At 33.2% G+C, this 14162-nt stretch overlaps 1 protein-coding gene across 1 annotated transcript in view; it reads right to left on the reverse strand.

The window, feature by feature from the left end:
• Positions 1-1564: 1564 nt before the first annotated feature.
• The window catches only part of MS3_00002317 (uncharacterized protein), a 52545-nt gene continuing 39947 nt past the window's right edge, over positions 1565-14162 (reverse strand). Inside the window, exons 8-11 of the mRNA XM_051209894.1 lie at positions 10963-12183; positions 8384-8540; positions 4105-5393; positions 1565-2409 (exon numbers count right to left, since the gene is read on the reverse strand). Of these exons, the coding sequence (XP_051075366.1) occupies positions 2185-2409; positions 4105-5393; positions 8384-8540; positions 10963-12183 (2892 nt within the window). The 3' untranslated portion in view covers positions 1565-2184. The remainder of the gene's footprint in view (positions 2410-4104; positions 5394-8383; positions 8541-10962; positions 12184-14162) is intronic.

Below are 14162 nucleotides of genomic sequence, written 5' to 3' on the forward strand. Positions count from 1 at the left end.
TCCTGATTTTAAGCTTTTCTGTGATGCATAAACTGTAATTATATCATGCACCTTTCTTAAGTTATTGTTAATTTACTACCAACATATTAGTCACTTCTCTTACACTAACGGTGAGGTCTACCAGTTGCGTAATTTTTTTAAGTATGTTAAAATGTGGTCAGTATTTCACTCTGTTTTCTTGTACGAATGATTTATAAATTTGAATTGTACTTTTTTTTAAATTTTCTATATGCCGGTAAATGTGAAGGATCTAGATTCTGAATCACAGGTATTTTTTTCATTATTCTCGTGTTATCGGTCGGCTAGATGCGGTTGATACTAGATAGACAATCTAGGAGAATTAATCAATATTCGGACTAGACCAATACAGCTACTCTCTTGTATTATAATCTGATTAAATGAAACTCAATAAAATTCAGAAAATCTTTTTTATTTTTTTCGACATACCAACATGACTATCAACTGATTGGCTTTTATTGTTGTTTGACTTAAATTCATATTACTGAAGCTTCTTTTAGCTAACAACCGATTTCACACATCTTTATGGCAGTAACATTAAGAATTATGAGGCGAGACTATAATTTATGGACGAACCAATTTTAGCGCGAAATTAATTCATACTGGGTTTATATACCAACCGAACAGATCACATAGTACCATAAAATAGAAAAATAAATTTGTACAAGATTTAGTCAAAGGTGACTGTTAATATGGGAGGTAGTAACTGACAGACTAACCTCAACCAATCCACGAAATCGCGCAACCATCTCCTATTGTACTGAGACAGATACCTGTCTCTACCCTGACACGGATTAGCTCCACTGGTCAAGGCTTCTTCGAGAATTCCCTTACGAAGCTAGTCACTAGTGAGCACATGGTTTTATTCCCAATCCTGAGTAATATCATTCAAGTTGATTTTGTAGTATGATCGCTTTCGGATAAGATGAAGTGGAAAATGAAGATCCATTGTGTTTGGTGTTAAATCATTTTATAGTACATTATAGTTCTTGCATTCTCACTTGTTAGTATATATTGATGAGCTCTATGTGTAATTTCATGTAAAGAATACGTATTTTGATCTTCGCATGCAATTAAGAACATTATTTACAAAAAAACCTACCACGAAAGTACACATTTGAAAGATTAAAATCCGTAATGAATAGTAAACTAAAATGAGATTTTAGACAAGGATACTTATTCGCCTCTCTGCTTCAAATTCGTTTAATGTGCTTATGCGGTGTATGCTACTTATATTGACATAAGTAGTATATGACGTTACTCGTGAACAGAAGGTCTGGCGGCAGAGAGACAAGAGGATCGAACAGGAAAGAATGAAAACAGGATGCAATTTGTATGAAAATGCAAGAACAATGAAGTCTGAGTCATTATGAGACAATTAATGGACATTTTGCAGATTACGTATTTACTATTTGATTGTTAGATTTTATTAACAAGTCCCGTAATTTTGTTCTGTTTACTACACTTGTAGCTTTATGATTTGTACTATCCTCTAATAAACTGCAGTCGCCGCTTCTTATTGACTTCTGATTTCAAACAACATTGGAGTTTATACTATGACGGTTATCAAGGTGAGTGATTAACACGAAGCTAAGCCACTACAGATCGCACCCATGTAAATGTAATATCCTGATGATTTATTTATATGCAACCTAATGCATCAAAACGTTTAATGACTGAATCAAGTTGTTTCTGGAAAATGACTACTTTATTTAAGATCTTATTGGTATGGTTCGAATGATCGCATTATCGACATAACGGACCGTATTATTATCAATCTTTCATATCCAAACATGAACATCAACACATGAGATCCAGGTAAATCAAACTGACTAATCGTAAATAGAGCGAAGTGCCATTGTTAGCTTCTACTGATGAAAATAAAATATGTATTCTATGAAAGTTGTTTAGATTGTCAGTTCGAAACGAAAAAACAAAACAAAAAACGTACAGAATATACACAAATTACAATAAAATCTAAGACAATTAGAGAATTGGGAAGAAAAAGTCCAATTCGGTCAATATTTGATGCCATGTGATGATTAATTGATTAACATGAAACAAAGTCACTAAATATTTATAGAACATTCCAAATTTATGAATGAATGAATAAATAAATAAATAAGACAATTTAACAAACATCAATTCATTGGTAACTATATTGATTTAATTATCTAAACATCTTGGATCAAATGGTGATTGACTTGAATTCATTTGTTGATTACGTGAAAACCAGATTAATTGATTTTTTAATGTTTCAATTAAATCTTCACCAGAATTAGTTAATTCTGAATTACATTTACTATAAATTTCACTTGGATCTGATGTTTTAAATGATTGACTAGTTTCATTCATTTGATCAAAATCTGTATCATATTGTTGATTATTTTCCTAGAATTAAAAATTTTAAAATAAATAATATATGACATAACTGGGAGAGAACAAATTAGATTCCAACTGAAGAAATTAGGAAAAGACGATGGAAATGGATAGCATATACATGATGCAAATTATCAAACTATATCACGAGGCAAGCGCTAACTTGGAATCATGAAGGGAAGCGGAAAAGAGGAAAGCCAAAGAACACATTACGTCGGGAAATATAAACAGATATGGAAAAGATGAATAGTGACTGGAAGGAGCTGGAAAGGATTGTTCAGGACAGGGTTGGATGGAGTATGCCGGTGAGCGGCCTATGCTCCTTCACGAGGAGTAACAGGCGTAAGTAAGTAAGCAATATTACATAAAATATATTTCCTTTTATTTGTTAACAACTTATAGTTTATTCATAATAGTTAGTTAGCAACTACATAGAACTTCTTACGTACATACGTACGTTAGCCATAGATGATGCAAGTTGGCAAAAGCTAGTCGAGCGTTCAGTATCTGTTAAGTATTTTAAATATCTCTAGTCAATGAATGTTTATCAATAAAATAGGGAATGAATTCACATCGGAAGATAACAGTAATCAATAAATTAACCGCATTTGCCGGCAATGGTAGTTTAATATAATGACGGCGTGTTTACATACTTAATTTACTGATTAATTGATGTCATGTGATACTCATACCACTTTACTAAGAATGTGACTATTAATCTATGTTAATATGCATTCAGACAATCTTTCTTGCTTTATCTTTTTTTATATAATAACAACTATTCATCTGTTATCTTAGGATCTATTCTTGCATTATTCCATACCAGTTTGTGTTTAGTTGTCGCGATTTCCACGTGCATTATTAAATTTACCGCCTCTCGTGAAGCTAAATATATAGGTCTAGGAGGGTTCAATAGCACTATCTGACATAAAACATTATAAAATGTAGCTGATAAATCAGGATATTCCACCAGCTTATTCGGTGGATATGAAGATATTAGTAGGATCTGATAATTTAGCATTATCGATATTCAGGACTGCAACTGACCAGTCTAAGTTACCATGTGTACATCTTAAGACCACATTGACATAGCCTTGTGTCATAAGTTGGTGTTTGAAGAAATAGACAATGAATTTGAGTTTTAGTGTTTTTTTCGACAGTAAGATGCAGATACATCCAGATGACTTGTCTCGAGTAGAAGGAAATGGGCGCTTTGGACTCCACTATTTACCATAACCTAAATATGATGAGAAGAGCAGACTGTATGGAAACCGAAACCATTCTACATGGTAATGAAAGTCAGACACAGTGAAATACTAACGATTAGTTTTTTTTTAAAGATAAATTTGTACCATATACATACCATATCCGAGAACTTTTGACAAAAGTTGAATCATGTCGATCACTTTGAGATACAGATGTAAGAATACAGACTGACTCAAATTTCTTGCTCAATATCAATAAAGAGAACTGATAAACTCTGATTACAATTTTGCTACTCTATTCTGTAGTTTCAGTAGTATTTAGTACTTAATTGTCCCCAGCTTAATGATCAGCTGGCACATATATATATATATATATATATATATATATATATATATACTGTCATCAAATAGTCTGAAGATATTCAACCATCATTGTAAGAATCATTTATTAGCAAATACTCAATAATATCTTACAAAATAAATTTTAAAAGAAATAACTCACACGTACAACACCATTACTCCTTTGTAGTTTATCAAATGTAGTATAATTTGTAGATATGTGCATATTTCCATTTAATCCATTTTTATGACGAATAGATAAACTAATACGTTCCAGATTACTTACTGTGTTAGCCAAACCAAAGTTATTATGATATTGTGCTGCAGTTATACGTATTGGTGGAATTTCACCATTTAAAGCTGCTTGACGTGCAGCTCGAAGTTGATTTTGTGCAATAGTAAGAATATTCAATTTATTTCCATATCCATCTTTAAGACATTTTGGATGAAGCAAATCTTTACCATCAACTTCTAAAATTATATGACCAGGAGCTAAACTACCTTCAAAACTTGCTGGTGAATCCGGTTCAATACTTTCAATAGTCACTACATCAAAGGCCATATTTGAGTGTTTCATCTCTATTGGTTTAAAAGTACCATTATTGCGAGATCCATTATGTGGTTTTGGACCTTTTAGACTATTCATAGAGTTCATCGTCTCAACACTTCCATCTGAGCTTTTTATGTTAAATATTTGATTATTTTGCAACTTTTGTAGAGTATCAGCCCTTTGTACATCGTCCAATGGAAATTTAGTTAAACATAGACGTAAACCAAGTTGATCACTTAGACTTGGGAGATTTGGATCTAATATAACTCGGTATATATCACAATGATGTAATACATCGAATAATGAAGGATAAGACTCAACAGTTCCTATATCTGAAGATGAAGCATTTGTTTTTTTACAACCATGTACAAGTATACTTGCTCTATCATGTTTCTTTGAATGCGATGATTTTTTCTTATGCTTTAAATGTGTTGAGTTGTTTAAAGTTGCCTTTTTTCCATTTTCTACCCTGGTAAGTTCCAAAGAGGACTGACTATTAACACGATTACCTATAGCTTCAAAATTATAGGTGAATAATTTGTGTACTTGTGAAGCTGGATGCTGCTGAAACAAAGTCGACGATTTATTAGTATTATTATTACTAATATTATTATTACTATCATTACTATGATTATTATGCACGGATGTATTCGGTGAAAAGTCTAAATGAGTTTCATACTGTTTAAATTCATTTGATTGTATTGGCAATTCAGTAGCTAATGTAAGCATATTTTCTTTGGATACCATTGAAACACTCACATCTGAATCGTGAAAAGGTGTTGGAACACTTAAATGAGATGTTGAACTATAACTTTCATTTTGTAAATTATTCTGACCATTCGACATGATTTGATGTCTATAAAGGCTAAAATCTTCACAGCTTTGACTTGTAGTAATTGTTTCTGGAATATAAAAGAAGAACAAATAAGATAAATAATCAATCGTGTATTTAACAATTAAACTCATTATGTAATAAATGATGACATTCTTTTGTAATAAGACTATATTATGTGAAATTACATTTTAAGTATCATAACATTACATGACAAACTTTAAAATATAGTAAGGACAGCATCAAGGAAACGTACTTCAACCAATTTATTAAACCCTCTACCCCGTTGTTGATCTCCTCACTTATAGATGGATTGATTGTCTCTAACACTTCAAATACTATATAGTTTTCCACTGAGCTATTGAGTTATAATATCCAAATGATTTGTTCAACATGTATGATGCTTTTTATGATTTTTAATGTTTTGTGTTTGAAATTCTATGACATTTATATCACTGAAGATTCTGTGATTAATCTAATCATAAAGGTTATTTGTTTTGATCTAAGTTTTTCCTCTGGTCTCTCATGATCTCCTCGTATTTTTTTAATTCATGTCGAAGGAATTTTTCTGTCTGACTTATTACACAATTAGGCCACATGTTTTCGGCATTACACAATATCTACATTTAAGGTTTGTAAATTATTTTATATAACTTATTGTTCCTTACTGTTTTCTCATTATTCTATATTGTAGAGAGCGCTAAAGACATTCAGTAAATATATATGATGAATATTTAGTGGGGCCCGTAATATCGTCCTCGTTTAGATCGGACGACGTTTGTTGACGGGCTCTCCACTTTAGTGGCCCGAGATCTGACTCCAAGAAGATCGTAATGAATGTTTGTTATCGCCAATCCTCGTATATAATCATCGACTTAAATCAAGTTAGTCAATAACGAAATTGAATGAGTCGAATAAACGAGAATGAACTTCGGAATACATATATTTTTGTATATAAAACGAATGGAATAGAGAGAAGGGAAACGATCCAGAGTGGAGATGGCTGGTAAGCCAACTTCCCCTTTAACCAAGCGTTAATCAATATTTATAGTTATACAAAAGTAAGTTACAGATATGTGATGAGTAACGGGATAAGAAATGTACACACACCTACGCACTTATATAAAAACAGTCAAGATAGATAAGCGAATAATTAACAAAGTCAGAATGTGACTCAAGTAGAATGAATGAAATGGGCTGTCCGAAAGCTAGACTAAGGTATATGGGCTTAACATAATAACCGACACTACAAATATTTCAATATCATTTTAAATATGATTATGGATAGACATTTAAAATTTCTCAAACTTTTGTCAAGTATTATTATATAAGATACTAATCATCCACTTCATTCTCATCTTTCTCTTTATATATCATCGTCTAGTAGAACCGGGTGCCAATACATAAGAGTTCATATACGCAAGTAAAGGTGTAAAAGCTTCACAATACCTTATATAGGAAATATACTGTAAGACTAACAAGTTGCAATAGCTGACCTAATCAAAAGCTTAAACATATTGTTTAATAACAGTTGTATAGATTCTTATCTTCTGGAATCCTTGATAATTGATTTGTTCGTATAGCGTGTCTATGTAAACAGCTATCGAATGTTTTCTTTGTTATGTAAGAAGAGTGAGAGAAACATGTTGAAATATTGTGTACTGAGGAATCCACATTGTACTTAATATGTAATATTGAACGAAACCATTATTATTATTAATATTGTTATTATTATTATTTTGACGAAAATACACAGACTTTGGTTTCCAAAAAAGAATACGAACTATCTTTAAGTTAACATTTGCTTAAGTAATCTTTGTTGAAATATAAGACCTCATCATAGAATGACAAAAAGACAAACACTATACATAACTGCAATATATTGGTATGACTAAACTTCGGTTATGGATCGACAAATTTGTTTACCGAAATGAAGCATCCACCTTTACACTGTAGTCTGGTTTCAAACAAACTTTCAGTGTCCAACTCCCACTCTGATATTACTGACGCCTGCTACTCCCAATGGAGCACAGGCTGCCGACCGAAACTACAACCCACTCTGTCTTGGGCCTTACTTTCTAGTTTTGTCCAATGATTGTTCATTATTCTCATGTCTGTCTCCATTTCTCAAAGTAATGTGTTCTTTCGTCTTCCTCTCCTCCTTCTCCTCCTTTGGCCTTGACGATTCCATGTGAGGATTTGCCTTGTAATGCGGTTAGGTACTTTCCTCAATGTGTGTCCTATCCACTTCCAGTGCTTCTTCATGATTTCGTCCTCCACTGAGATCTGATTTTTTCCCTCCTATGATAAGTTGTTGCAGATAGTGTTTGGCCAACGGATCCGAAGTATTTTACGTAGACAGCTGTTGGTAAACAATTGTATTTTCCGGATGATGGCTTTCGTAGTTCTCCCAGTTTCCGCCTCATACAGTAGAACATTCTTAACTTCCGTATTGAAAATTCTGACCATGGTGTTGGTAGTTGACAATTATTTTGAGTTCCAGATATTCTTCAATTTTGGATATGCTGCTCTTGCCTTGTCGATCCGTGCCTTCACATCTGTATCAGATCCACCATGTTCATCAGTGATGCTGCTCAGATATATACAGGTTTGTACATCTTCCAAATCTGCTCCTTCAGGTGTGATTTGATTGTTGGATGCTGTGTTGTATCGGAGAATCTTGCTTTACCCTCTGTGTATATTGAGACCTACTGCTGCTGAGGCTGCTGCTACACAGGTCTTTTCCTCCTGCATTTGTTTTTTCGGATCATCTGTGAAGTCTAGATCGTCCAGCTGTATCCTAGATGTCCTCTGTATCCCACGCTTCTCCCCAAATGTTGATGTCTTCATGTTCCATTCGATCACCAGCTGCATATTGTGTTGTATATGTATATATATGGCTAATATACCTGTTGAAATGAAACTTATTACAGGTTCAAGTAATTATATATCAGAATAAAAATAATGAATATCCATATAGAGTTTAGGGAAACTGTGTAAAACTAAATAAAAATGTTTAGACTTTACTAGAAATATAAAACAAAAACACAAAACATTTACCGAAACTTGTCATTCCTCGTAATTTTAGTGAATTGTTAGTAATATAACTATTTAGAGTTAATTTAGGTGGTATGTTCACTTGAGTATAAGAATTTTGTAATTTCATTTGATCTAAATCAGATTTCATAGGAGGAAGAAAACCATTGAGCGATTCATCCTACATATCCAAATGAAAACAAAAATTAATTCAAACACAGTATTATTGTTTTCTAATTACTTATTAATAGTAAAACAAATAGTAAAGTTTTTTGGAACTTTTTTTTTAGACTTTTGAATGAAGATGTTTTACAACAGACAGAGATTTATCAAACAAGCAACAATACATCTTCACTAGCTTAGTGATAGAATTCCAGGATTTCTAATAAAATGCCCTGACTAGTGGAGTTAATTCATGTTAGTTAGAGATAGGTATTTTCTTTAGTGAAATGGAAGATGGTCGAGTGATTTCGTGAATTGGTTGAAAATAGACATTTGAAAACACCGTTTGATGCCTGCTCAGTGGTCTAGAGGTTAGGCGTTTGCTCACGAGACCGAAGGTTCTGGGTTCGAGTCCCGCTAGCAGGATTGTACATGTGCACTGTTGTGAAGTCCAATAGTTGAACAAAAAGGTTTTACAGTGCTTTCAGGCTTTCGATGGTGGTCTAACATCAATCAATTCATGATCGCAATCAAAAACTTAACAACCTCCACAACTCTGCAGTGATAAATTTTATAGTAGTTTGTTAATGAGCAGTTGTTAGAATTGTGCTTTTTAATAATTAATAAATGATAACAATTATATTTTTTGGCGAGACTATAATTTATGGTCGAACCAATTAGGTATAAGATAACACGTCTTGGATTTTGGTGCGAAAGTCACCCACCCATTTGGCTAAATAGAGTTTTAGCATTATTGCTGATGTCATCCAGCTGGCGAGTCCCAAATAGGACGAAACGCGAGTCCTGGATTCCACTGCTAGCCACTACCCATCATTGCTTACATTGCTGATGTCAGCTCGTGATGAAAACTCTAAATGTAATTCTCACCCTAATTATCAACTCTAATTCCTCACACTGGTTTATAACCCTCATTTGGTCTTGTTATTAGGTGAACATTCTGAAGATCACTTCAGCGTCGCTCACAGGTCGTCCGTAAATCATAGTCTCACCAAAAAATCTATATATTATTAACTTTCTACCCAATGCTCAATATATTTGAAAGCATTAAGTCTAACCTTGTCACTGAAACCTATAAATTAATAAATGATTTAGGTCTATCTACCAAACTTGTAATAGGACAAATTAGACTAAGCAACTTAACATCATCATACACTTATCATGATTTAACATGATTGGAAAGAATCAGAACAGATCTTTAAACCCAGCCTATCACACTAAATGGTAATCATCTTTTGTAGTTTGTATAATCAGATGAAAACGTTTGTGATCCTGGCACATTGCAATCGGATCAATAGTAATCAGTTGGTTGAGAAAATGAACTCAATAAGATAATTTAACAATGTTAGTAATACTATTCATCAATTAATAAAAATCCAGAAGACTGGTGATCTTATAATTACATCTTCGTTCTATACTTATGGGTCTCCTAGAAATCTGGATTGAGAGGGATTTAGGCACGATCCCAGAGGACTTGTAATATCACAGAGATCTAACAATCATCTCTGACCTAAATCAATGCCAGACTTTAAGGAATTATGTATCGTATCTAACTATTTCTTTACAGAAACAAGTGTGAATAAAGAAAAAATATCCAGACCTGCCATTATTCCTTCATCTTTTACAAAGATAGAAGTAATAGTGTCTTTGAGTTCACTTGAATTATTGAATGCGAATTTTAATTGTTCTTCAACTGATTTAAATATACGGTTTAGGCATTTCATAGATCATACATTCATAAACTTATATAATCAACTACAAGTTTAAGTGACAAATTCGTTTGATAGATTTTTGTTAGACCACAGAAACTTACAAGAGCCGCAAATATTTAGATCAAGGGAGAATTATATTGAAAGCCTTAGTTTAGATTTTATAGAATGTAGTATTTTACTTGTTTCAGCCATAAATGATTTCAGTGTGACTCTACGTTTTGTTTCCTTGATTTTTCCTGGTTCCTTTGCTCTAATTTTATAACCGAGGGTGTTTATAATAGCAATATTGTTCTTTTTATCTGTTCTCGTAATGATAAATTTTCTACCTTTACACGGTTATTTCGGAGCTATTTGCTCAGATTTAGACAAAAGTCCCGAGAAAATAAAAACGTATGGCTATTCAAACACTTCTTTACCACATGTTAGTATATAGATGATTAATTTACGCGATCTAATTACTGCTAATATCTACTCACGACTTCATCAAGAACAGAACCCAAGACCTGGTTACGTGACAACAGCTTAATCTTAAGTTCATTGGATTTACATACCATGGTTTATGCTTTTACTTCATTAAAGCTGCGATATTGAGCCAGCATCACATGTTTTTTTCATAATGTCTGAAATCACTTCTACATAGCACTTCTTTTTAATTGAAAATATCCTTTGTGCTCATGTAAACTCGTAAATTAATTACCAATTAATACTTACATAATCACCATTTGTTTTTGTACAGAAATCAATATGTGCTTGAATATCATGTCCGTGTTTATTTTCTTCTGATCTATCTCCTCTTTGATTTTTCTTTTGTTGAATCTGTGGCTTCTTTTCACTGGTCTGTGTTGAATTTATGTCACTTGGTGGTCTTCGATTGATACAGTGGTCATTGTTTGGTTTATCTGAGCATTTTTGCTTTGAATACGAATCATACAGAATAGGTAATGGAATAGAGTGCTTCCAGTCAACACTATTGTCAGGAGGCACATCATATTCGGTGATTGTATTGCTACAACCATTATCATACGTTGTACCTACATTCGCCGAATCTGTTACTTTCTCATGACTTGTCGTCTTATCATCCCAATCAGCTGGAGTGAACGTTTGTACAGAATCACTGGATTGAGCTCTGTCAATAAATACTTTAGGTTTATACCCATTAGTTTGTGCTGTGCTTGTAGTGTCTTCCAGAGAACATTCATTTTCTTTTGTCCAAATACCAGAAGTGTTTGTATTTTCTTGAAATCTAACTGCACTTTGTCTACTTTCACATATACGGTTTGCATCGAAAGCTAAAATCGGTGATGCACTCCTTTCTGGTTTGCAAATTTTATTAGCTTCTGTAACCGATGGATTTTGACGATGTGGTTCATTGGATTGTTTTTCATAAAAACATGGATGATAAAAATTATACTGCTTATGTTGTATTCCATTATAATATCTTCCTCGAGAATTTGTTGATTTCGGTGGTAAGGGTGGAGTAGTTGAAGTGACTTTCATGATATGATGTGTTTCAGATGGTGCTAATGACCATTCTGAAGCAATATGATCATTATTTGATGTAGAGCGAATAGTATATGGTCTATTGTACAACGGTAACGTTTGATTATTATATCCTAAATGATCAAAACCATTATTATTATTTGATGGACTGAAAATTTCAAATTTATCTTCACTGTCTAAATCATTCATATATCTAAATGATAATGGCTTTGTTGAATTTGGTCGGGAACGTTTATCGTCTATAAATTCATTACCATTTACTTGATTTGTCTGACATTCAGATTCAATGAATTCAGTTTTATCAAATGACGGAAGTGTTTCACAAGAAATATTTTCAAGTATTCGACTTCTCGATAATCCTTTGAAAATACATGGGAAGGGATTTAAGCGTTGTGTAAGTGTCTGTTTCACTGGTGATGGTGTACGTGAACTCTTACAATTAGGATGAATAAACAAATAGAAAAAAATTAAATAATCATTTACATTATAAATTTTAAAGGGAATAGTATTCATAGATAAATAAGACAGTTATAACGAATTGCAGTTATTTTACTTCGATACTAATTTTACAAATCTTTTTTAAGATTTTTACTGTACGGAGTTGAAAATTGGAAAACTACCACAACCATCATCAAGAAGGTACAAGTATTTATAAATAGTTGTCTACGCAAGATACTCAACATCCATTGGCTGGATATCATCAGCAACAGCCTTCTCTGGGAGAGAACAAACCAGCTTCCATCTGAAGAGGAAATTAGAGAAAGACGATGGAAATGGATAAGACATAAATTACGCAAATCACCAAACTGCGTCACGAGGCAAGCCCTAACTTGGAATCCTGAAGGGAAGCAGAAAAGAGGAAAGTCAAAGAACACATTACGTCGAGAAATAGAAACAAATATGAAAAGAATGAATAACAACTGGGAAGAGCTGGAAAGAATTGCCTAGGACAGGGTTTGATGGGGAGAGCTGGTGGGCGGCATATGCTCTTCCATGAGGATTAACAGGAGTAAGTAAATTTTTAAGATAAGTCAAATTTACTGAAAAATCAATGGTAACTAGATAACATTAGTGAGCTGTTTCGTTCTAAACAGCTTCTTCTCTTTTGTTTACAAGAAAACGATCATGAAGGGGATTAAGCTTACAAAGTATAAAATTTTACATTAAGTGTACTTTTTCATATCACTAAGTTGGGATTCAGTTGCGTACATTCTTAACTACAGTCAATATGTGACATATCATGATCGCTATCCAATATCATCTGTTAGTTTTGTTTTCCTTTGTTAAGACTTTGAAGAATCCATAGTTTTTTTTCCTTCCATTGAGATTGCATGTCTAAATCGCCACTAGTTATTTAAACTGTAAGTGAATAATCTAAGATAACTTCAATGATATATATATCAAACCCGTTTGAAGATTTGACGGTCCTGAAAGTGGTTGCATGTACGGTGATGAGTGAGGACTGATGGATTACCTATTCATTGTCTTTAATTTTCAATAGTTCTCCAAACGAGTTCAATAAATAGTAAAATAAAGTTTTACAAAGGATTATTACAATTTTTGTTAATTAATTCGAAAAATATTGAAAGTATATTTGCTTAAAGGAACTTTGGAATATAACTAATTACTCTTTGTTGTAACTGTAACTGTTGTTATTCAACGTAGTATGGCACATTTTCAAGTCTTGATTATTTTGTAAAACAATATAAAAAGTGTCTCGAAAATGATGGTTTCAATGTATACTCTACATGAGAGACTATTCAGGAAGGGAATAATTCCTACTCTTTGGGAGAAAATGACTTACAATATCATGGATAAAAAAACAAACAAACGTGTATTCAAAGCTCCCACAATCATTTCCTGGCTTTATGGAGCTAAGCTATATATTTCGAGTATAATGACCACTAGACTTGTTCCATACCAAACAGTTTGATCCTTTGATTCATATTACTAATGAGTACTAAGGTAATTTATTCTGAAAAATATGGTACATTTCGGTAATTAAAATTTAAATGGTTGAAATCATGAGTCAGTTGAAGCTAGACCACCATGAAGAACCTGCAAGCACCGGACGGAAGTTTCGTCCAAGTATGGGACTCCTCAGCAGTGCGCGTCCACGGTCCTGCATCGCGAGACTCAAACCCAGAACATATCAGTCTCGTGCGAGCGACTAACCACTAGACCACTGAGCCGGCACTGCTGAGGAGTCCCACAATAGGGCTAAACGGCCGTCCAGTGCTTACAGGTTTTCCATAGTGGTCTAGCTTCAACTGACTCATGATCTCAACCACCGGAATTACTATAATATCCACAAAACTCCTAGTATTAATTAAAATTTACTCAGTATACGGTGTATCGTACGCTATGCAGAACGAAAAAATATGGATAATTGAATTTCAGTAAATTGATGA

Source organism: Schistosoma haematobium, chromosome 1, assembly GCF_000699445.3.
Source record: "Schistosoma haematobium chromosome 1, whole genome shotgun sequence".
NCBI lineage: Eukaryota > Metazoa > Platyhelminthes > Trematoda > Strigeidida > Schistosomatidae > Schistosoma > Schistosoma haematobium.